At 66.9% G+C, this 21700-nt stretch overlaps 1 protein-coding gene across 11 annotated transcripts in view; it reads left to right on the forward strand.

Moving 5' to 3' along the window:
* Nucleotides 1–21700, forward strand: part of PLCH2 (phospholipase C eta 2) — a 51472-nt gene that overhangs the window by 25660 nt on the left and 4112 nt on the right. For 3 of the 11 annotated variants that reach the window (XM_036025196.1, XM_036025204.1, XM_036025197.1), the window contains exons 2-20: nucleotides 2902–3048; nucleotides 3700–3943; nucleotides 4114–4243; nucleotides 6697–6867; nucleotides 7420–7513; nucleotides 7684–7887; nucleotides 8046–8166; nucleotides 12963–13134; nucleotides 13386–13493; nucleotides 14735–14893; nucleotides 17232–17318; nucleotides 17677–17759; nucleotides 18115–18212; nucleotides 18336–18518; nucleotides 18829–18936; nucleotides 19417–19541; nucleotides 19620–19704; nucleotides 20001–20147; nucleotides 20432–20511. In XM_036025196.1, the coding sequence (XP_035881089.1) occupies nucleotides 2902–3048; nucleotides 3700–3943; nucleotides 4114–4243; nucleotides 6697–6867; nucleotides 7420–7513; nucleotides 7684–7887; nucleotides 8046–8166; nucleotides 12963–13134; nucleotides 13386–13493; nucleotides 14735–14893; nucleotides 17232–17318; nucleotides 17677–17759; nucleotides 18115–18212; nucleotides 18336–18518; nucleotides 18829–18936; nucleotides 19417–19541; nucleotides 19620–19704; nucleotides 20001–20147; nucleotides 20432–20511 (2546 nt within the window). Of the gene's footprint in view, nucleotides 1–1479; nucleotides 1810–2901; nucleotides 3049–3699; nucleotides 3944–4113; nucleotides 4244–6696; nucleotides 6868–7419; nucleotides 7514–7683; nucleotides 7888–8045; nucleotides 8167–12962; nucleotides 13135–13385; nucleotides 13494–14734; nucleotides 14894–17231; nucleotides 17319–17676; nucleotides 17760–18114; nucleotides 18213–18335; nucleotides 18519–18828; nucleotides 18937–19416; nucleotides 19542–19619; nucleotides 19705–20000; nucleotides 20148–20431; nucleotides 20512–21700 lie in introns of those variants that run through there. The other 8 variants (XM_036025194.1, XM_036025195.1, XM_036025201.1 and 5 more) reach the window with 5 other exon arrangements.

A 21700-nucleotide genomic window follows, 5' to 3' on the forward strand; every position in this document is an offset into this window, starting at 1 on the left:
GGGCTCCTCCCCGGAGCCGCTGCCCCGGTGTCCTGAGGCCGCCGTGCCCCCTGCAGGGCTCGGGGGAGGAGGGCGCGTGGGGTGGGGATGCCTTCCAACAGGTGGGGTCGGGGGCGAGGGCTCCCCTTCCCGCGAGCTGCCGTGCCCAGGCCACCAGGCCAGGCACCGTGCGGGGGCTCAGCAGAGGGGGAGGCCCGCTCTGGGCTGTCCTCGTGGGGCTGAGGGCCCTCCCTCCACTGCCCTCGGAGGCTGACCCTGCCCATCCCCCCATCTGTGCGCCAGGCCCCTCCAGGACCGGGGGATGGCTGAGCCCCAGGGAGTGGGGGGCCGTGACCCCTCTCGTGTCAGGGTGCCCCGTGCTGGCTCCGCGTCACCACCCCGAGCTGGCTCGGCGGTGGCCTTGGCCCTGGGGCCCGGCCGGTGCTCACTGACACTGGAGCGCCTGCGAGGGCCAGTCCCGGCCGGAGCAGGGACAGAGCTGGACGGGGCTGGGCGGTCCCCGCCCTGGGGGTCCTGGGGGGGCCACACACCGCAGACAGACGTGTGCAGGCCCGTCGGGCAGCTGAGAGGCAGCCCGAGGAGACGTGAAGGCCTCTCTCAGGTCCAGGGACGGGAGCAGGGAGCCGGGGGGCAGCGGGGGGGCTGTGGGCAGGCGCCGCCTCTGGGGTCCCGCGGCCCTGGGGGCCCTGGCTGTGCCCCGTGGCTGCAGGGCTGGGCCTACCTGTCTCCTGGACGGCCAAGGTCAGGGGGTCCCCTCGGTCCCCCCTGCGGGCAGAGTCCTGCATCAGGCTGCATTAGCTGCCCTTCCTCTGCCTGGTCAGCGGAGGATCACGGCCTGGGGCAGCTGAGGAGGCCTCAGGGAGTGTGGTGCCCAGGGGCTGGGCGCTCAGTCCGTGCCCCGACCCGCCCAGGCCCTGGGCACGGCCAAGCCCCACGGCTGGTAGCAGGAGACCACTGATTAGCTACTGGCCGACAGGCCTGAGGATGGCGGGGTGTGCTTGGGAGGAGCTTGTGGGGGGGGTGGGGGGAGGCGCCAGCAGCGGCAGGGAGAGGACAGCAGGCTTGGGCGCCTGGTGTGGGGAAGACGGTGGGGAGACCGCCCCCAGCAGGGCCTGGGACTGCGCCCCAGAGGGTGGCACCACGAGGACCGTCACCTCAGGCCTTGGGGCTGTGTTCTTAGGGTTTCCGGGGGGCTGCCCGTCTGTCCTGCCTGCTCACTCGGCCGGGGCGTGGGGACTGGTGGTCCGGGGCCTCTGACGACGTGGCTGCCAGTCCAGTCCCCTCCCGGCCCGCAGCGAGGAGCTCCCGGGCCTAAATCCTCTGGCCGGCTGAGCTGGATCCGGCTTAGATGAGCGCAGGGGATTGGGCAGCGGGCAGGCAGGGCGGGAGCTTCCCCACCCACACACCCCGCGGCTGCGCCTTAGGGGGTCTGTCCGCAGGCAGGCCTGCTGGGGGGCAGGCTGGCCCGGGGGGCATCTGGGACCGCAGGTGACAGTCCGGCCGACACCAGAGGAGCCTGGGAGCCGCCCTACGGGGGCCTCCAACGGGGAGGAGGAAGACGCAGGGCAGAGGGGGGGCCTTGAGAACCCCGGTGCCGCCCGCTGCCGCCGCCTGACCTGCTGCGGAGGCGTGCTGGGTGCCGGCCCTCTCTGGCCTCCGAGAGTCCACCCGGCCATCGTCCTGGCATGGCCGTCCCCTGGCCCCCTGCCTCCAGCCGGACCAAGGGGACAGTGGCCTGCCTGGCGGAGGCCCTCCTCTGGGTCGGAGGGAGCGTGGCCATGTCCCCTTGGTGGCAGCTCGGCCCACTCGGTAAGGGGGGGGACTCCCCGCTCCTCCCTGGCCAGAGCCCCCCCAGCTGCAGGGCCAGGGGGTCAGGAGGGCACGACGGCCGGGCTTGCCCACCCCGGGCCCCTGGGGTCAGGGCTCCAGCAGCATCCCCTTCTGCCCCCCCTCGGCGCCTGCAGGCTGACCCACGGCGGGGCCACGGGTGGGGCAGAGAGCGTGGCCCCGGTGGGCGTGCTGGCCAGGCACGTGGGCGGCTCCGAAGCTTCAGCTGAGGGGACCTGGGTGCTTCGGGGGCAGCAGCGCCTTCCGTCCAGCGTGTCGGCGCCAAACCCGACGGAGTGCCCCCCGCTGCCTGCAGCGTCCCCAGCCCCAGGAGCCCCGTGTCCTGGCCGGCAGCCCTCCCCTGGGACCCGGGAGGTGCTGGTGCCCAGCAGTGGGCCGGGTGCTCAGAGCAGGGGTGGCAGGGAAGCGGCGGGGCCCCGTGGGAGAAGGGTTCGGTTCGGAGCTCTAGCCTGTGCGGCACCTTCCCGGGGCTGCATGCTGGGGGCGCTGGGGGGGTGGGGGCACTCCACATGCTCTTCCCCAAACATGCTGGGCTGGGGTGCAGGCGACCGGGAGCCAGGCCGGGCATCCTGGGGGAGTTCCTGCCCGTGCCTAAGGGTGGGCTCGGCCACCGTGTCCCTGTGCCCTCTCCGGTGTAGCAGCCTTTGGGGCCGGTCGTGGTGGTCGCCGGGGCTGGTCTGGGTGGTGGCCGGTGGGGTGGACAGAGGGCCGGTCCCTTCAGGCCTTGGCTGGCCCGCAGGCCCCAGGATCATGGGGGAGGGCGGCAGGCCGGCTGGGCAGAGTGGCCATTTCTCCGCAGGGTCTCTGGCCCTTGAACCGGACCCCAGACTGGACGTGCAGCCCAGGCCAGCTCCCGGGTCCCCCGCAGCCCTGGGGGTCCGAGCTGGGCGCCCCGCCGGCAGGTGGCCGGAGGATGAGTGGTCCCCACACACGGGTGGGGGCGTGGGCTGCATCGGCTGGCTGCGGTGGGGGTGCCTCCGTGCTCACGGGCACCGCTGTCCACCTGTCTGTCCGTCCCGCCCGTCCCTGCCCCGCGGCGGCCGGCGCGCCCAGTGGAGCGGTGCATGAGCGCCATGCAGGCCGGGACGCAGATGGTGAAGCTGCGCGGCGGCGCCAAGGGCCTGGCCCGCTTCTACTTCCTGGACGAGCACCGCTCCTGCATCCGCTGGCGGCCCTCCCGCAAGAGCGAGAAAGCCAAGAGTGAGTGGGGGGCCGGGGCCCCCGGAGCGGCCCGGGGGGGGACAGCAGGACCCCGAGCCCTGGGTGTGTCAGCGGCTCCGGGCCCAGCAGGGGGGCCACCGGCCTTGCAGTTCTGGGGCGACCTCTGCACACGGGGTGGGGGTGTCAGGGCCCCACGCCCTCTGGGACACGGTGGGGACCTAGCGGCCATCGGGCCCAGCCCTGTGCCGGATGCTGGGTGGGCCCAGAGGCCAAAGGACCTTCGGTCTAGCCGGGCAGATGAGACGTCCCGTGCACAGGGGCGACCCCAGCTGGGCACACCGAGGTTAGGGCTTGGGCAGGTGCCAAGTGCCCCCCAGGCAGTGTGGCACGTGTGCTGCTGCCTTAGGGGTGTGGAGGCTACGTGGCTGCCTGGGGGGGGGGGGTCCTGAGCTGGGAGGGACTTGCAGGGGCTGGACCAGGAGGCCCACTTCTGCGTGGGAAGTGGGCGGGGGGCTAGGGTCCAGGAGGGAGGAGTCCCCTGGGCCAGGAGGGGGACTAGACCACCCCTCCGCTGGCTTTGCCAGTGGGAGAGGCCGGGTGGGCCGGGGCACTGCCTCCCCGCCCCCCTCCCGGGCCAGGGGAGAGCCGCCCTGGGGAGGGCGGTGACCGGCGCCCCGCTCCACCCCGCAGTCTCCATCGACTCCATCCAGGAGGTGAGCGAGGGCCGGCAGTCCGAGATCTTCCAGCGCTACCCCGACGGCAGCTTCGACCCCAACTGCTGCTTCAGCATCTACCATGGCAGCCACCGCCAGTCGCTGGACCTGGTCTCGCCCAGCGGCGACGAGGCGCGCACCTGGGTCACTGGCCTGCGCTACCTCATGGCCGGCATCAGGGACGAGGACAGCCTGGCCCGCCGCCAGCGCACCCGGGACCAATATCCTCGCGCACAAGGGCCGCCCCCCCGGGAGTCCGGCCGACTGGCGGCCGCCCTGAGCGAGGGGGGTCCCCGCCCGGGGCTGGGGCGCGCGCCCGGGGGAGGGGCGGGGGTAGGGGCGCGCGCGCCGGCCCCTGCTGGACCCGAGCTGGCCCCTAACTCGGCCCAAAGTGGCTGAAGCAGACGTTCGACGAGGCCGACAAGGACGGGGACGGCAGCCTGAGCATGGGCGAGGTGCTGCAGCTGCTGCACAAGCTGAACGCCAACCTGCCCCGGCAGCGGGTGAAGCAGATGTTCAAGGTGAGGGGGCGGGGCCCCGCCTGGCGGCCCCTGGGCCAGGCTTCCTGGGGCCGCGGGTGTGTCCGGGGGCGGGCAGGCGGCCCTGCGGGGGCTGCAGGCGGTGCTGGGCCTCGCCGTCTCCGCTGCGGCCAGGGGCAGGGGACGCAGCGCGGCCAGCGGAGCTGGGCCCTCCCAGGCTGGCGGCCTGGGCACTCCGGGCAGGCGTTGGTCAGTCAGGAGCATCACCCAAAGGAGGCCTCCCCCTTTCCCGCCCTCCCCATAACCCCGCCTCTCTAGCGGAGTGCGTAACCCCGCCTCTACGCACGGAGTGCGTACTTCCTGCCGGGATCCCAGGGCCGCCCGTCTCACCCGGGCAGCAGGTCTGGGTCGCTGTCCCGCAAGGCCGGCCGCCCGGCCCCCGCCGGCCTGGTGTTAGGGCCTTTGCTGTGGGCAGTTGGGACCTTGAGATCTTGCTGCAGCCAGGAGAGCGGGCTCCAAGGGGCTGAGCCCACCCACGTGCACGCACAGGCACACAGGTGCACACAGCCCAACACAGACAGGCACACACATCTCTAACACACCCACAGGTGCAGGCACACACATCTGGATGCACACATGTGTGCGCACGCAGGCACAGGCACTCGAGAAGCCTCACGCCCCTGTGCCGTGCAGCCCCCAGCCCCCTGCTGGGCTCTCCTGACCGAAGGGGTCGGCTGGAGCCGGGAGTTGGCCGGCTCCGGGTCGGTGTGTGATGGGGGCTGCTGAGCAGGGGGCTCTCAGACTGCTGGCTGGGGACTGGGGGCTCGTGGGGCCCCTCCTGATGGCCCCAGAGGGGACAGAGCCAGCAGGGCAGTGAGGAGCTGGCCGACGGCTCAGGCCTGCGGGTCACCCCTGCCTATGCCCCGCCTGTCCTGCCTCCGGCGGCAGCTCTGGGGTCAGCGGGCCCTTCCAGGGCAGTGAGGCCGTGTCAGGGGCCAGCGGTGGTCAGGCTGGCTCAGGACCGGGGTCCAGATGGGCCCCTGAGGCCGGAGGAGAGGAAGCCCCTGTGGAGTGGGGCCCGAGGGTCCAGCACGGAGTCCTGGCTTGGAAAAGCCCCTTGCAGGAGGCTCTCGGAAGCCCGCCACGCCCTGCCCTCCAGGAAGGGCGCTGGGCCTCTCACGCACCCTCTGGCGCAGGGCAGGGCTCCCCGCAGAGCCCTCTGGCTCACTCCCCTGCCTGGCTGTATCCAGACTTCAACCCCATCCCCCCGAGGGAGCCCTGGAGAGTCGGGGAGCCCCTGCAGCCGGGGTCAGGCAGCAGGTGGGGCTCTGGGCTGACTCTGGAGAGAAGTGTGCAGGGGGCGGCTGGCCTGGAGCTCCAGCCCCCAGGCCTGGGGCTGCTCAGACAGCAGGGCCCTGCTCAGCTGGGCCTCCCTGCCCATCGGCATGGCCGCCCTCCACCGGTGTTCAGAGCCCAGGACGGCCGGCTGGCCTCTGTCCAGCCAGGCAGGGCATTTTGGAGGAACGGTGTCACCTTGGCTGTGGAGGAATCTCAGCGTGTCTGTGCCTCGAAAGTGCCCGACTGGGGGCATACCTGTGTGGTCGTGTGGTGGGCAGAGAGGGTCTCGAATGTAGTGTCATCCAGTCTGAGACGACAGTGTGGTGTGGGCGAGGTCCCCCGTGGCTCTCGGGCCTCATGGCCCACACACACAGGGCCTCTGTCAGGCACCTGCCGGGCCGCCGCGCTCATGGCTCCGGGCTGGTGTGCTGGCACCTGTCCCAGCCCAGGCCTGGGTCCCCGGCATGGGCTCTCGGGTCCTGGAGCGAGACAGTGGGGCCCTGCTGGGTGCCCATTGTGCCACAGCGCCGGGACTGGCGGTGGCTAGGAGCACAGGACAGAATCGAGCTTTCCCGGAGGCCCACTCTCTTTGGGGACGGGGACACGGGGGTGGCTGTGGCCACCTGCCTCGTCGGTGATGCTCCCAATTCAGAGGGGGCCGCAGGGACCTGGCACCCACCCCAGGGCCACCCAGACTGTGTGGCCACATGAGGGACACCAGCCAGATGGCCTGCAGGTCTGGCGGGCGCCGCTGTCCAGGGTGCTGACCCGGGGTCTCTCCTGGCTTGGAGACACCCTCACGCTGGTTCTGTCCGACCCCCGGGCCGAAGAGCTGGACTCGACACTCGGGGTCTCAACTGGCACCTTCTCCGGTCCTGACTGTCACCCACTCCCAGTGACTCCCAGCTGCACAGCACCCGAAGGCCTCAGGGCAGCCGGCCCCTGGTCACCGGACACCCTCGTCCTTTGGTCTGTCCCCAGGCCTGAGCCCTGTGGGGCAGGCAGGGCAGCCCCTTGGTCCTCAGTGTCCCTGGCGCCTCGGATGCTCCCTGGGACAGTGAGGCTTGGGGGAGGGCCAAGAACCGGGGGTGGGCCTGGGGCCCGTGTAGGTGTGGCTCGGGGGGGACGCAGGGGCACCCACAGGCCTTGCGCTGCAGGAGGCGGACACGGACGACCGCCAGGGTGCGCTGGGCTTCGAGGAGTTCTGTGCCTTCTACAAGATGGTGTCCACCCGCCGGGACCTCTATCTGCTCATGCTGACCTACAGCGACCACAAGGACCACCTGGACGCCGCCAGCCTGCAGCGCTTCCTGGAGGTGGAGCAGAAGGTGAGGGCCCCTGGCAGGGACGAGGTGCCGGGGGGGCGCCCACACTGGACCACAGTGCCGTGTGAGCACCTTGTGGGTCTAGGGTCCCTGGGCCCAGCCTTCCTCTCTGTGTCCCCGAGCTCTGGGCCATCGTCTTTGTCCTTCGCCCATCGGTCCAGCAGATGCCCAGATGCCCTTTGGGTGCCAGGGGCCATGCCCACCACTTCCCCTGACCCCAGGCAGCCCTTCCCCTCCTGAGGGGCTGAGTGCCCTCCGGACACTGCCCTGCTGACTGGTGGCCCAGTGTCCAGAGACTCAAGCATCTGGACCCCTTGTCCCGGGCCCGGCGAGGGGCTGGGTGCCACCTGCCCTGGGGGGCAGGAGGCTGGGAGCCCAAGGTGGGGGAGCACACGGCAGGGGCCAGAGCCCATCCCCATTGCGGTCGGCCCTGGTGTGGCAATCAGAGCCCGGGTGGGGGCAGTGGCTTCGGCGGCAGAGGACCAGCAGGGCCCGAGGCTAGCGCACCCTGGTGACTGCTGGGCTGGCGGGGGCTCTGCCGCTTCTCTGGCCCAGATGACCAGCGTGACACTGGAGAGCTGCCAGGCCGTCATTGAGCAGTTCGAGCCCTGCCCGGAGAACAAGAGCAAGGGAGTGCTGGGCATTGACGGTGAGCGGGTGCCGCCTCTGTCCCCCGTCCCCTGTCCCCGCAGGCCGATGGGGTGGGGGGCCGAGGGCAGCCTGGGGCCGGCCAGGCAACTGCAGCTGGTGGCTGTGCGTCCCAGGACGGGCCCCGAGGCGGCAGGCCTGAGCGCCTGCCTGTGCCCCGCACCCCCGCAGGCTTCACCAACTACACTCGGAGCCCGGCCGGCGACATCTTCAACCCCGAGCACCACCACGTGCACCAGGACATGACGCGGCCCCTGAGCCACTACTTCATCACCTCGTCCCACAACACCTACCTGGCGGGCGACCAGCTGCTGTCTCAGTCGCGGGCGGACATGTACGCCTGGGTGCTGCAGGCTGGCTGCCGCTGCGTGGAGGGTGAGCGCCGGGGCTCGGGGGGGGCCGGCTTGTCCTCTGGGCTGGGGGTCCCCGGGCCAGGCGTCTGCCCTCTGCTGCGAGGTGGGGGGCAGCCCCGCCCCCCAGGGACCCGCCCAGAATGGGAGCCCTGGCACTGACCGGGGTCCACCCGCCCCCAGTGGACTGCTGGGACGGGCCGGACGGGGAGCCGATCGTGCACCACGGCTACACGCTGACCTCCAAGATCCTCTTCAGGGACGTCATCGAGACCATCAACAAGTACGCCTTCGTCAAGAACGAGTGAGTGGCGGAGACGGGGGTGGGGGGGGGGCGCGGCCTTGGGGGCTCCCCCGCCCCACGCACGCCCTCTCTGGGGCTGAGGTGGCAGTGGCGCAGCACCCAGAGTGCCCGCAGCAGCCGGGACTCGGGCACTCACCGCCCCCGAGAAGCTACTCCGTGTCCAGACACAATTTGCTGCCACTCAGCTGTGGCTACAGACACTGTTGGCAAAGTCCAAGTTAGTTTCTGGAAATAGAAGACACCTCCCCGTATTGCTAGAGTTACCTTCGAGTCGTAGCTGGAGGAGGCTGGCAGGCGAGGCTGCAGCCAGTTCTCGGAGGAGGGGAGGAGGCCGGGCAGGGCAGTGGCCCCCACCCCCCGGCCCCTGGAGGGGCTGGCGCTGCCCGGGGCTGCGGGGAGGGGTGGGGCTGAGCCGTCTCTGCAGGCGGCCTGGCCCCTGGGGTGGTGGGTGAGGCCGTCTCAGGGCAGAAGGTGGGGACACACAGGCCCCCCCAGGGCTCCCTCCTGGGAAGAGAGGGGCCATGAGCACCTCAGCCCCGAGGCCTGCTGGCCGTCTCCGCTCCCAGGCCCTCCGGCCTGTGGCTCCTGGTCATGTCTTCCAGGTCTGAGCAACTGGCATTTCCTGAAAGAATTGTGTTGCTTTTTGGCAGAAATCCAAGTAAAATGTGCACATGCTTAAAAAAATCAAACAACAGTCCTGGCTGGTGTGGCTGTGTATGGAGCACCAGCCTGTGAACCAAGCAGTTGCTGGTTCGATTCCCAGTCAGGGCACAGGCCTGGGTTGTGCGGCAGGACCCAGTAGGGGGCGCACAAGAGGCAACCACACATGGATATTACTCTCCCTCTCCTCTCTCCCTTCCCCTCTCTCTAAAAATAAATCAATAAAGTCTTCTCTTTTATTTTTAAAAAGATTTTATTGATTTATTTTTAATAAACCTTTTTATTTATTTATTTTTAAGATTTTATTTATTTACTTTTCTTTAAAAGATTTTATTAATAAACCTTTTTATTTATTTTAAATTTTACTTATTTACTTTTCTTTAAAAGATTTTATTAATAAAATTTGTATTTTAAATTTTATTTATTTTTCTTTAAAATTATTTACTTTTTATTAAATAAAGTCTTTTTACTTATTTTTTAAAGATTTTATTTCTTTTTATTTTTAAAATATATTTTATTTATTTTTAGAGAAAGAGAGGGAGAGAAACATCAGTGTGTGGTTGCTTCTCATCTCTGGCTGCCACTGGGGACCTGGCCCAAAACCCAGGCCTGTGCCCTGACCAGGAACAGAACAAGCAACCCCTTGATTTGCAGGCTGGCACTCAATCCACTGAGCCACACCAGCTGGGTCCATATGTATTTATTTTTAAAGAGAGGGAAAGAGAGGGAGAAAGAAAGGGAGAGAAGCATCAATGTGTCGTTGTCTCTTGTGCACCCCCTACTGGGGACCTGGCCCACAAACCAGGCCTGTGCCCTGACTGGGAATAGAACTGGCGACCCTTCGGTTTGCAGGTGGCACTCAATCTGCTGAGCCACATCAGCCAGGGCTATTTATTTTAAATGTATTTTCTTGATTATGCTATTACAGTTGTCCCATTTTTCTCCCCTTTATTCCCCTCCGCCCTGCACCCCCCCCACCCCCGCCTTTAGCTCATGTCCATGGGTCGTACATATAAGTTCTCTGGCTTCTCCATTTGCTATACTCTTCTTAACCTCCACTGTCTGTTTTGCACCTACCATCTATGCTTCTTATTCCCTGTACCTTTTCCCCCTACGCCCTTTCCCTCCTCGCTGATAACCCTCCATGTGATCTCCATTGCTGTGGTTCTGTTCCTGTTCTAGTTGTTTGCTTAGTTTGGTGGGGTTTTTTGTTTTGTTTTGTTTTGTTTTTTACGATTCAGTTGTTGATAGTTGTAGAGTTTGTTGTCATTTTACTGTTTGTCTTTTTTATCTTCTCTTTCTTAGATAAGTCCTTTTAACATTCCATATAATAAGGGCTGGGTGATGATGAACTCCTTTAACTTGACCTTATCTGAGAAGCACTTTATCTGCCCTTCCATTCTAAGTGATAGCTTTGCTGGATAGAGCAATCTTGGTTGTAGGTCCTTGCCTCTCATGACTTGGAATACTTCTTTCTAGTCCCTTCTTGCCTGCAAGGTCTCTTTTGAGAAATCAGCTGACAGTCTGATTGGAACTCCTTTGTAGGTAACTCTCCTTTTGTCTTGCTGCTTTTAAGATTCTCTCCTTATCTTTAATCTTGGGAAATGTAATTATGATGTGCCTTGGTGTGTTCCTCCTTGGGTCTAACTTCTTTGGGACTCTCTGTGCTTCCTGGACTTCCTGGAAGTCTGTTTCCTTTGTCAGATTGGGGAAGTTCTCCTTCATTATTTTTTAAAATAAGTTTTCCATTCCTTGGTCTTCCTCTTCTCCTGGTGCCCATATGATTGGGATGTTGGAATGTTTAAAGATGTCCTAGAGGTTCCTAAGCCTCTCCTTGTTTTTTTTGATTTCTTATTGCTTCACTCTGTTGTGGTTGAGTGTTTATTTCTTCCTTCTGCTTCAAACCATTGATTTGAGTCCCGGTCTCCTTCCCATCACTGTTGGTTCCCTGTGCATTTTCCTTTGTTTCACTCGGGATAGCCTTCACCTTTTCCTCTGTTTTGCGACCATACTCCACTGTTTCTGTGAGCACCCTGATTACCGGTGTTTTGAACTCTGCATCTGATAGGTTGGCTATCTCTTCATCGCTTAGTTCTATTTTTGGAGCTTTGATCTGTTCTTTCATTTGGGCCACATGTTTTTGTCTGGGAGCACCTGTTATGTAGTAAAGGGCGGAGCCTCAGGTGTTCCCCAGAGCAGGGCAACCACGTCACAGGATTGTGGCGCTGCATGTGGGGGAGGGGTCTGAGAGGGTACGGTGCTGCTTTTCAGCTCTCTGCTGGCTTTCGGTCACTTCCCCTTCTACCCACAAGCCTTCTGGTGCTGGTTCCCGGGTAGGTGGGCTTGTGTGCGTTCTAGGACCCTGTGGGTCTCTCCAACAAACTCTTCTGTGAGGCTGGGAGTTTCTCCCGCCAACACAACCCCCACGGGTTTTTACTGCCAGAAGTTTAGAGGTTTTATTTCCCCGCCAGAACCCTGGGATGTGCCATTTGCCTCACTCCCCAGTTGTTCCTCCTGGTTTATCCGCATGCAAATGTGGGACCTCCCGGTTCTCCAGCCACTGCTTTGCCCACCCCGGTCCTCCAGCCACCACCTTGTGTCATGTGTCCTCTCCATCTCCGCTGGCCATCTCCGCCCCTCCCGCCGGTCTGGATGAGTGTTTCTTCTTTAACTCCTTGGTTGTCGGACTTCCATGCAGTTCGACTTTCTGGCAGCTCTGGTTGTGTTTTGTTTTTAAATCGTTTGTTGTCCTTCTTTTGGTTGTGCAAGGAGGCACAGTGTGTCTACCTATGGCTCCATCTTGGCTGGGAATTCTAAATAAGTAAAATCCTTTAAAAAAATGAAACAACTGAAGAACTCACAATGAAAAGTCCGTACTTGCCTCGCAGGTGACAACACTCCCGCAGATGGTGCGCACGGGGCCGTCCACGGGACAGTGTCCGGTGCCTAGGCCAGTGGGGTGACTTTCTCTCAGTCTCTTAGGCACAGTGCATCCATTTCACTCCCATCATCTATTTATTTTTGTTTCAAATATTTTATTTATTTATTTTCAGAGAGGGGAGAAGGGAGGGAGAAAGAGGGAGACAAACATCCATGTGTGGTTGCCTCTCGCATGCCCCCTACAGGGGTCCTGGCCCGCAACCCAGGCAGGTGCCCTGACTGGGAATCACACCCTCCACCCTTTGGGTTGCAGGTCGGCACTCAGTGCGCTGAGCCACACCAGCCAGCGCCCCCATCATGGAGAAGCCGTGACCTGGGACTTGCTCAAATGTTTCCTTTTGTTTCCCCGGAGTTCCCAGTCGCCTTTGTTTTTTCTCGGGGCAGAAATGAATGCTTGCTTTACTAGGGCCTCCTGGCTCCTCCCACCTGCTCTGCTGCTCGTCTGAGCTGTTGAGGGTCCCCCTTCTGGAGCGGCTGGCAGCCCCATCTGTCCTGGGCCCCTGCTGGAGACCCCGTCTTTTTTTTTTTTTTTTTAAATCAGTGACTACTCAAACATCACTTCTTTTTTTTTTTTTTTAAGATTTTATTTATTTATTTTTAGGGAGGGAAGGGAAGGAGAGAGAGAGAGAGAGAGAGAGAGAGACAAGGACATCAATGTGCGGTTGCTGGGGGTTATGGCCTGCAACCCAGGAATGTACCCTGGCTGGGAATCGAACCTGGGATACTTTGGTTCCCAGCCCACGCTCAATCCACTGAGCTACACCAGCCAGGGCTCTAGACCCCGTCTTTTTTAAAAAAATATTTTATTTACTTGTAGAGAAAAGGGAAGGAAAGGAGAGAGGGAGAGAAACATCAATGTGTGGTTGTGTCTCACACAACCCCTATTGGCGACCTGGCCCACAACCCAGGCATGTGCCCTGACTGGGAATTGAACCTGCAACCCTTTGGTTTGCAAGCCTGTGCTCAATCCACTGAGCTACACCAGCCAGGGCCGATCAGTTGCTTCTTAAACAAGCCCTGACTGGGGACCGAACCTGCTACCCAGGCCTGCGCCCTGGCCAGGGACGGAACCAGCGACCTTTCGCTTGGCGGGAGGGCGCCCCTGAGCCCCGTTGGTCAGGGGGGAGACCCCCTTCCTGTCCAGCGGTGCGGGCCCTGCCCTGGCCTCACCTGCCCCTCCCCCGTGGGGGCCGCAGGTACCCCGTGGTCCTGTCCCTGGAGAACCACTGCAGCGTCGCCCAGCAGAAGAAGATGGCCCAGTATCTGACCGACATCCTCGGGGACAAGCTGGACCTGCCGTCAGTGAGCGGCGAGGACGCCACCATGCTGCCGTCTCCGCAGATGCTCAGGGGCAAGATCCTGGTGAAGGTGGGCCCTCGCCCGCCGCCCTGCCCCGGGGCCGGCGTCTGTGCCGTCCTGGCCCGTCTGCCCTCGCCTCCGTGTCTCCACGGTGGCCCCGCGGCCTGCGGACCTCTGCATGTCACCGAGACGTGTCCCTCCCACGCTGCTGCCCCGGGGTGCCCTCCGCCCTCTAGCGGGCTGGAGGCCTTCCGTCTGTGGCTGAGCCAGCCCCCCCAGCACTGCCGGGGGGCCCCTCCCACTGTCCCCTCCTCCCCCAGGGCAAGAAGCTCCCCGCCAACATCAGCGAGGACGCGGAGGAGGGCGAGGTGTCGGACGAGGACAGCGCGGACGAGATCGACGAGGACTGCAAGATCCTCAACGGGGATGTGCGTGGGGGCAGCGGGCGGTGGCAGGGGGGGGCAGGGGGCGGCCAGGGAGAGGGGCTCCCTCCACACAGGACACGCACCCCATGTTCCCGGCTAGCCCGTGACCCTCAGGCGCCGCTGGCTGCACGCCTGCTGCCGGCCTGTTTTGGTTCCTGTTTCTGAGCCGACTCTTGGGGTGCTGCTTGCTCAGAGTGCCCAGTCCTGTGGCGGCCCTCAGCAAGTGGGGGCCCCTGTGGGACCCCGGCCCCCACACCACTCCCACCCGCACCTGCACCTGCCTGGGCTCTCTCGGGGACACCCACTTCCTGGCCTCTCTCCGGGCCGCCCCCAGCTCCTGCCCTGGGTGCCCGGTGGTCCTGCCCCACCATCCCCCCAGCCCAGCTCCTGCCCTGCCTCCAGGCAGCACCCAAAGTCCAGGCGGTCACCCCCACAGAGCAGCGCTGGCCCCTCTTCCTTGTAGCTTTGCCGCCTGGCTCCTGGCAGGGCGGGGGTGCTGGGGGCCGCCCTGGGGCTGCAGAGTCAGTGGGTCGGAGGCCTGAGACGAGCACCTGCCGTCCCCTAGGCCCTGCTCCGGGGCCTGCTTCTGGGCAGGGGGGGGGGCACTGTTCCTCCCCCAGGGGCATGGGGGGGCGGGGAGATAATTGTGCAGGAGCTGCCTGGCCTTGCCGGTAATTGTCTCAGAAAGCCGTGAGGCTATGGACTTCTTCCTGCTTTGGGCCGGCCTGGGCCCGGCCCGAGGGGAGGGTGAATCCCCCTGTGTGAGGCCAGCCCTGGCACCCACTCCAGAGGCCCCGGGCCCAAGGCCTGCCCTGGAGGGTCCAAGTTCACCAGGGCCACCCTGGGGGCTGCCTCGGGCAGGGCGTCTGTCCCCATCCCCTCCCGTCTCCGTGGGACGACCCGTGGGTCCCAGATCTGGAGCGGCTGAGCCAGCTGCTGACCTCTGCACTGGCCGCGTGCACTGACCTCCCTGAGGCCCAGTGAGCCATGGGCCAGGTCCCCGCGGGCAGCACCGGGCAGCGGGAAGAGGCAGTTAGAACCAGACGGGCCGGCTCCACACCGCCTGCAGCCCTGGGGCACCTCTCGGCCCGCTGTTTGCCCCGGAGTGGGCGGGTGGCTGTGAGGACCCACCCCGCCCGGCTCCCTCTGGGCAGGCCCCCGTGGTTCCCCCTGAGCCCCGGGGCTCCGTCAGGGCTGCTGCCCGCGGGGGGAGACTGATGCCAGGCGCGGCCCGGCTGTCACAGGCCTCCTCGAACCGGAAGCGAGTGGAAAACATCGCCAAGAGGAAACTGGATTCCCTGATCAAGGAGTCAAAGATTCGAGACCACGAGGACCCCAGCGACTTCTCCGTGTCGGCGCTGCCTCCGCCCGGGAGGCCTGGGCCCAAGGCGGAGCGCCGAAGGGTGAGCACCGGCAGAGGGGGCGGGGCTCGGCCGTCGGAGGGCTGGAGGCATGCGGTCTGTGTGCACCCACACACACGTGTGCACTCACACCACTCATGCATGTGCATGCATGCATAGACCTGCACACACACCCACATCCACTTGTACACATGTACATGTGAGTCCATGCACGCACCTCTGCACACCTGCACACAAACCTGTGTGCACATGCACACCTGTGCGTGCACACACATCTGCACACTTGTGCACACGACTGTGCTCATGCCCACAGGCAAACCTGTGCACACACACAGCTGCCTGGCCCCACAGCCTTCACCGTGTCCCATGGGACAGTGCGGTGGCGGTGTGCCCAGCTCATGTGGCTGCTCCGGTGTGACAGGCTACCAAGGCCTGTCCCCTGGAGCCTGGGGCCCCCCGCTGCCACCAGCAGCTCCTGCCAGAGGCGGACCTTCTCACTGAAGGGTCTCCACAGCGTCGGGGAGGGGCACTCAGGACCTCAGGGCCCTGCCGGTCGTGGGGGCGGCCCAGACTCCCCTGCAGCCTGGTCGAAAGTGCCCCTGAGCGCCGGGAAGTGTCCCGTGGACGCAACGGGAGTGGGGCTGCAGGACAGGCCCGAGGAGTGGTTCTGGGTGGGGGCGGGGCCCCTCCCAAGGGGGGCAGTGAGCCTGGAGGGACAAGCCTGTCCTCCAGGTGGCCGGAGCACCAGCGGGCCCCTTGGGCACTGTGGCAGGTGGGGCAGCTGGCACCACCGCGGCTCACTGAACGCCCTGTGCAGGTGGCTCCCGCGGGTCCCCGCTGACAGTGGTCATTTACTTTCAGTCTCAAAGACGTCCTGGCAGGGACAGCACAGAGCGCCTGAGGCTCCAGCGGGCGGTCAGGGAGCCTGCCAGGCAGCGTCCACTGAAGTCCCGGCCTTTCCTGAGCCAGGCAGCCCGGGGGCGCCCCGGCCGGCACGCAGGAGGGCACCCCCGCCCTGGGCTGTGTGCCCGAGCAGCCTTGGGGGCAGGCGCTCTCGGGGAAGGCCAGGGGTGCGCACTTGGGGGCAGTGGGGGAGTTCCTCCCCCCCCCCCCCCCAGTAGCAGCAGCCGCTGTCTCCTGCCGGCTGATGTGGTGCAGCTGCCGAGCAATCTGAGGGGGACGGGGCGGGGGTTGGGGAGCCCCGGAGCCAGCGGGATCGTGGACACACCTTGCTGTGCTTGTCTGTCCTGTGCGCTGCCCGGGGGCCCGAGGCCGGGGACCCCACCCCGTGGGTCCCGGGGACGGTGCCTGTGGGAGAGGGCAGGGCCTGTGGGAGAGGGCAGGTGCGTGGGGTGCAGCAGGTTGTCCCCTGGAGGGGCAGGGGCAGGTGGATGAAGACGGGACCCCCACCTCGTGTGCCAGACACACCTGTGGGTGCTGGCCCTGCCCACACCCTGCCCTGCAGCCCCCAGTCCCCAGCGCGTCCAGGACGGGACCCTCTCGGGCAGGAGGGGCCTGGCCTGCTGGCAGGCCGTGCTCCTTCCCAGTGTGGACGCCGCCCACCTGCCCAGCTCTCCCCGAGCACCGGCCATGTCCTGGGGCCCGAGGGCCGGTGCGGGTCCTCCGCTGCCCACAGCCCTGCTGCCGGCCGCTTCCCCCCTGGGGGTCGGTGCCGCCCCCCGCCAGGCTTGGGGCACATGGGGGGTCTGGGGTGACAGTGGACCCCGGCTGCAGCCACTTCTCCGGGACGCTGACCAGCGCGAGCCTCTCTTCGGCAGGGCCCAGGTTCCCACATTTGTGCGGTTGCCAGCCACATTCAAAGAGCCGCGACATTGGGAGGGGCCCGGGGCGTGGGGTGGGGTGGGGTGGCTGCAGGGGCTCCGGGCGAGTGAACGAGCTCCGACGTTGACGGGGCCTGGAGTGTGCGCCCGCAAACCGGGAGCTCGGGGTGCACCGCGGCCCGAGGTGAACAGGGCGGGGCCGGGGGCTGCGGGGAGGCGGAGCCCTTGTCCAGGTAGCAGCCTGGCTGGCAGGGGGCAGCACCGGGGAGCGCGAGCCCCGCCCCCATGCAGGGCTGCCCCAGGCGCGCAGACGCACGGAGCCCTCGGTCCCGTCCGCACCGACCGTCAGGACTGGGGTCCCAGCGAGTGTACAACGGCTGAGCGCGCGCCTCACGGGGGCCCCCCTGCCCTTCTCTGGGGACGCCGCCTCCCGCGGCGCCTGGGGCGGCAGCCAGCCCACCCGGGGCCCCTCCTCCGGCCCCGCCCGGGGTCCCTCTTCCAGAAAGGGCCCCCCCAGGGCCACCTGGCGGGGCCACCGCCCCCACCTGCCGGGTCTGATGCTGCACTTACCCGGTCCCTCTGTCTGTCCGCCCTCCCAGGCTGAGGAGGGCCTGGAGTCCGGGGAGGACGCTGGGGCCAGCAGACGGAATGGCCGGCTGCTCGTGAGCGGCTTCTCCAAGCGCAAGGTCTGGGGCCTCCTGGGCCGGGGTCCCCCCGCACCCACGTGCCCAGCTGTCCCTGTGCCGGCCAGAGGGGCCCTCCAGCCCCCAGCGCCCCGGCCCACCTCCCAGGATCCCTCTCCGAGTCCCTGGCTGCCCGGCGGCTGCAGGCATGGGGTCCGAGCCCCAGTTGCTGTCCCCTGACCCACACTGGCCAATGTCCCCAGCTCCGGTCACCCGGGGCCCCAGCAGAGGAGGGCTCTGCAGAGGACGGGCAGGCCCACCGGGCAGTGTGGGTGCCGGCGCCCCAGGCGACCCCCTGCACCCCCCTGGGCCCTGCTGATGGCCGGGCCGGCGGCCCTGACTCTGCCCTCCCTGCACGCAGAAGAAGAGCGGCAAGCTGAAGAAGGCGGCCAGCGTGGACGAGGTGGACGAGGAGCTGGACTCGCAGAGCAGCCAGAGCCGAGGGTCAGGGCTGGCCCTACCCCCCCCAAGCCCCCCCAGTAGACGCAGGGGCGAGTGCTGAGGCCGCCGCGCGGCCACAGCCAGAGGCAGACGCGGGCTCGGGGGCTTCTCCCCAGAGCTGGTGGGCGTGGTGCTGCCTCTCCCCACGGCGTCTCCTCTCCGCGCGTCCACTGAGTGTCCACCACACGTCCGGGCACCTGGAACGTGGGGCCCAGCGGATGCTTGATGGGCGTCCCGTGTGAACCAATGGAGTTGGCCGAACCTGGAGCGCGCCTCCGGGACCGGGGTGCCCAGGCTGGCCTGAGTCCGGAGGGGTGCGGACCCCGGGGTCCTGACCCCCACACCGCCCTCCCCGCAGGGCCGCCCGGCAGAAGAAGACCATGCAACTGTCACGGGCCCTGTCGGACCTGGTGAAGTACACGAAGTCCGTGGGCACCCACGACGTGGACACGGAGGGTGAGGGGCGGGCGACCTGGCCTCTGGGGGTTGCGGGCAGGGCTGGGCAGCGGGGAGGGCGGGGCCACGGGGAGGCGGGGCCGCAGACCCCCGCGCCCCTGACGCCGCGGGCGGCGCCCGCAGTGGCATCCAGCTGGCAGGTGTCCTCCTTCAGCGAGACGAAGGCGCAGCAGATCCTGCAGCAGAAGCCGGAGCAGTACCTGCGCTTCAACCAGCGCCAGCTGTCCCGCATCTACCCGTCCTCCTTCCGCGTGGACTCCAGCAACTACGACCCGCAGCCCTTCTGGAACGCGGGCTGCCAGATGGGTGGGTGGGTGGCGCCGGGGCTGCGGGGGCTGCGGGCCTCGCCCCGCCCTGCTCGCTTCGCTCCGACGCTTTGGGCCCGCCCCGCATCCCGCCAGCTCGCCTAGCCCAGCGCGGGGTGGGTCCTCAGTCCCGGGGTGCCTGAGGGCTGCGAGCGGGCGGCTTCTGCTGGACGCCGGGCCCTGGCTGTGCGCGGCTGTGAGCCCTGGGGCCCCTGCTCAGGGGGCGAGGGCGGGGCTCGTGGGCAGAGGGGCGGGGCTGGCGGGAGGGCGTGGCCGGGCGCTGACCGGCTGCTGCGCGCTGTTGCCGGCAGTGGCCCTGAACTACCAGTCGGAGGGGCGGATGCTGCAGCTGAATCGGGCCAAGTTCAGTGCCAACGGCAGCTGCGGCTACGTGCTGAAGCCCCAGTGCATGTGCCAGGGTGAGGCCTGGGGGCCCGGGGCTCGGGGGTAGGGGTGCAGCTGCCGCAGGCGGCAGAGGGTCAGGCTGAGGCAGGCCTTCGTAGGAGCCTCCTCCCCGCTCCGGGGACTGTGTACCGAGAATACCTGGACTTCCCTCCCCCCGGGCCGCACTCCGCCCACACCCCTTGGCTTCTCTGTGCGCTCTCCTGCCCGAGGTGTCAGCCCCCCGAGCCCCAGCTCCCTGTCGCCGGGGAGCCCCCACCTGTCCCCTGCTCCCAGTCCCCCGCCCACCTTGCTCCCAGTCACCGGCCCACCCAGAGGGGACGAGCTGTGCCCGGTCACAGGGTGGCACAGAGGTGACCAGAGAACGGGTCCCAGTGCCCACGCTGGAGAGGATCTCCCCCCCCTCCCTCCCAGGCTGGGACTCCCGTCCAGTGGGGGGGTGAGGGGGGGCGAGGCCACGCTGGTGGGAAGATCCAGCCTCGGGCCCCGCCCCCCAGGCGTCTTCAACCCCAACTCGGAAGACCCCCTGCCCGGGCAGCTCAAGAAGCAGCTGGTGCTGCGGATCATCAGCGGGCAGCAGCTGCCCAAGCCACGGGACTCCATGCTGGGGGACCGGGGGGAGGTAGGCGGGCCGCCCGGGCTCGGTCGGACGGGAGGGGCGAGCACCGGCGGCCCGGGCCTCACGCCGGCCTCCGTGCAGATCATCGACCCCTACGTGGAGGTGGAGGTCATCGGCCTCCCCGTGGACTGCAGCAAGGAGCAGACCCGCGTGGTGGACGACAACGGTGAGGGCCAGCCCGCGGGCACCCCCTGCCTGCCTGTGCCGGGGCCACGCCGTGCTGCCACGCCGGCAGCGCTGGTCCGAGTGGGCGCAGAAGGGGCCCCGGGCCGCCTCCTGTGACCCCAGTAACCGTCCAGGCTGAGCCCTTGGCTGGACGCCCGGTGACGGTCCCCTAGAACCTGGGAGTTGCTCCCCACAGCCAGCCGGCCAGCCTGGGAGGAGGGTGTGGGCCGGGTGGGCCTGCAGGCGGCGGCTGGGGCGGGGGTCTCAGCCCTCCGCCCCTCACCCTGAGTCCTGCAGGTTTCAACCCCGTGTGGGAGGAGACCCTGGTGTTCGTGGTGCACATGCCCGAGATCGCCCTGGTGCGCTTCCTGGTCTGGGACCACGACCCCATCGGGCGCGACTTCATCGGCCAGAGGACGCTGGCCTTCAGCAGCATGATGCCAGGTGGGGGGCCGGCGGGGTGGGGAGGGCTGAGTCCTGGCCCTGGGCCAGCTGTGGGGGGGGGGGGCCAAGGAGGCGGGCACTTTGTGGACAGGGAGGGGGCGCAGGCAGGGGAGACGCCCCCCAGCCCCTGGGAAGAGGGAGGGGGGGCCCTGTAGGTCAGAGCATCACTGGCAGGCTTCCTGGAGGAGGGGGTCCCCGGGACCCGGCTCCTGGGCTGCGTGCAGAACGCAAGGCCTTGGAGCGGAGGGGGCGGGCGGGCTGAGCCGTGGCTCCGGCCCTTGCAGGCTACCGGCACGTGTACCTGGAGGGGATGGAGGAGGCCTCCATCTTCGTCCACGTGGCCATCAGCGACGTCAGCGGTAAGGTGCGTGCCCCTGCGGCCGCCGGCACCAGCCCAGCCGTGGCCAGGGCCTGGTGGCGGGGCACCGGGGGTGGGCATCTGGGCCCTTCCTGAGCGCCCCCCGGCCACCCGCCCGCCCGTCTCCCGAGCCTCCCCTCTGCATCCCAGTGTGCCTGGCCCTCCATCCCTCCTGGGCCGGCCCCTGCCTGCCGTGCCGCACGGCCCCTGCCCCGCTCCCTGGCATGTGCGCCCCCACCCCAGCACGGGTCTCGTGGCCATCTCCTATGCGGCAGAGCCCGGGGGCCCCTGGTCCCGTGTCAGGGCCCAGGCAGGCCCGCACGGGGTCCCCTGGGGGTCCTGCCACTAACCGTCTCTCTCCTGCCGCACCCGCATTCTGTGGGCCGAGCCGCCAGCGGGACTGGGCTCCGCAGGCCCCCAGCTCTCCGTCGTCTGTCGTCTGTCGTCCGTCCGTCCGTCCTTCTGTCTGTCGTGCGTCTGCCGGTCTCCACGGGCTCCGCGCCCCTGCTGCCCGTGCCTCACGGCCTCCGCCCTGTCTCTCTGGTCTTGCAGTGGGCTCCCCGTGTCCCCAGTGCGCCTTTAGAAGCTCCACCCCCTGGGGAGCGCGCAGGTACCCGGCGGGGCCGCGCAGCCTGCCGCCCCTCCCGCATGCTCAGGCCCGCCCGCTGGCACCCGTGGCTCCCGGCCACGTCGTGGGGGCCGTCAGCTCCTGGGACGCGATCGGGGTGTGGCTCTCTCTGGGGGTTCCGGGGCCCTCGGGCCATCGTCGGCCACAGAGCATTTAGGAGGCAGGTCCAGGAGTCCGGCCAGGCTACGCCCCCTGCCTGCCCCCGAGTCCGGGGTCTCGTGGCAAGCTCTCCCGGCACCCCGCACCCCTCCCCTCTCTGCACCCTCGTGTGTCCCGACTCTGTCAGTGTCCTCCACGCCCAGCGCGGGGGGTGGGGGGCGGGCCGTCCCAGGGGTCAGGAGCTTGGGGCTTGAATCCTGGACCTTCTTCTAAATGACTTTCCAGCCAATGTCCACCCAGTCGCTCTGCATCTGGGGCCTTGAATCCGGAAGCGGATTCAAGTGCTGGCCACGTCAGTGCCTCTGCCCAGGAGTGCCCCAGCTCACCCGGGAGCAGTAGCTGCAGTTGGGTCTCTGCGTGCAAGGACCCTGCCGGCCTCTGCACACTCAGGACACAGCTGCTGGCCTC

Source organism: Phyllostomus discolor, chromosome 5, assembly GCF_004126475.2.
Source record: "Phyllostomus discolor isolate MPI-MPIP mPhyDis1 chromosome 5, mPhyDis1.pri.v3, whole genome shotgun sequence".
NCBI lineage: Eukaryota > Metazoa > Chordata > Mammalia > Chiroptera > Phyllostomidae > Phyllostomus > Phyllostomus discolor.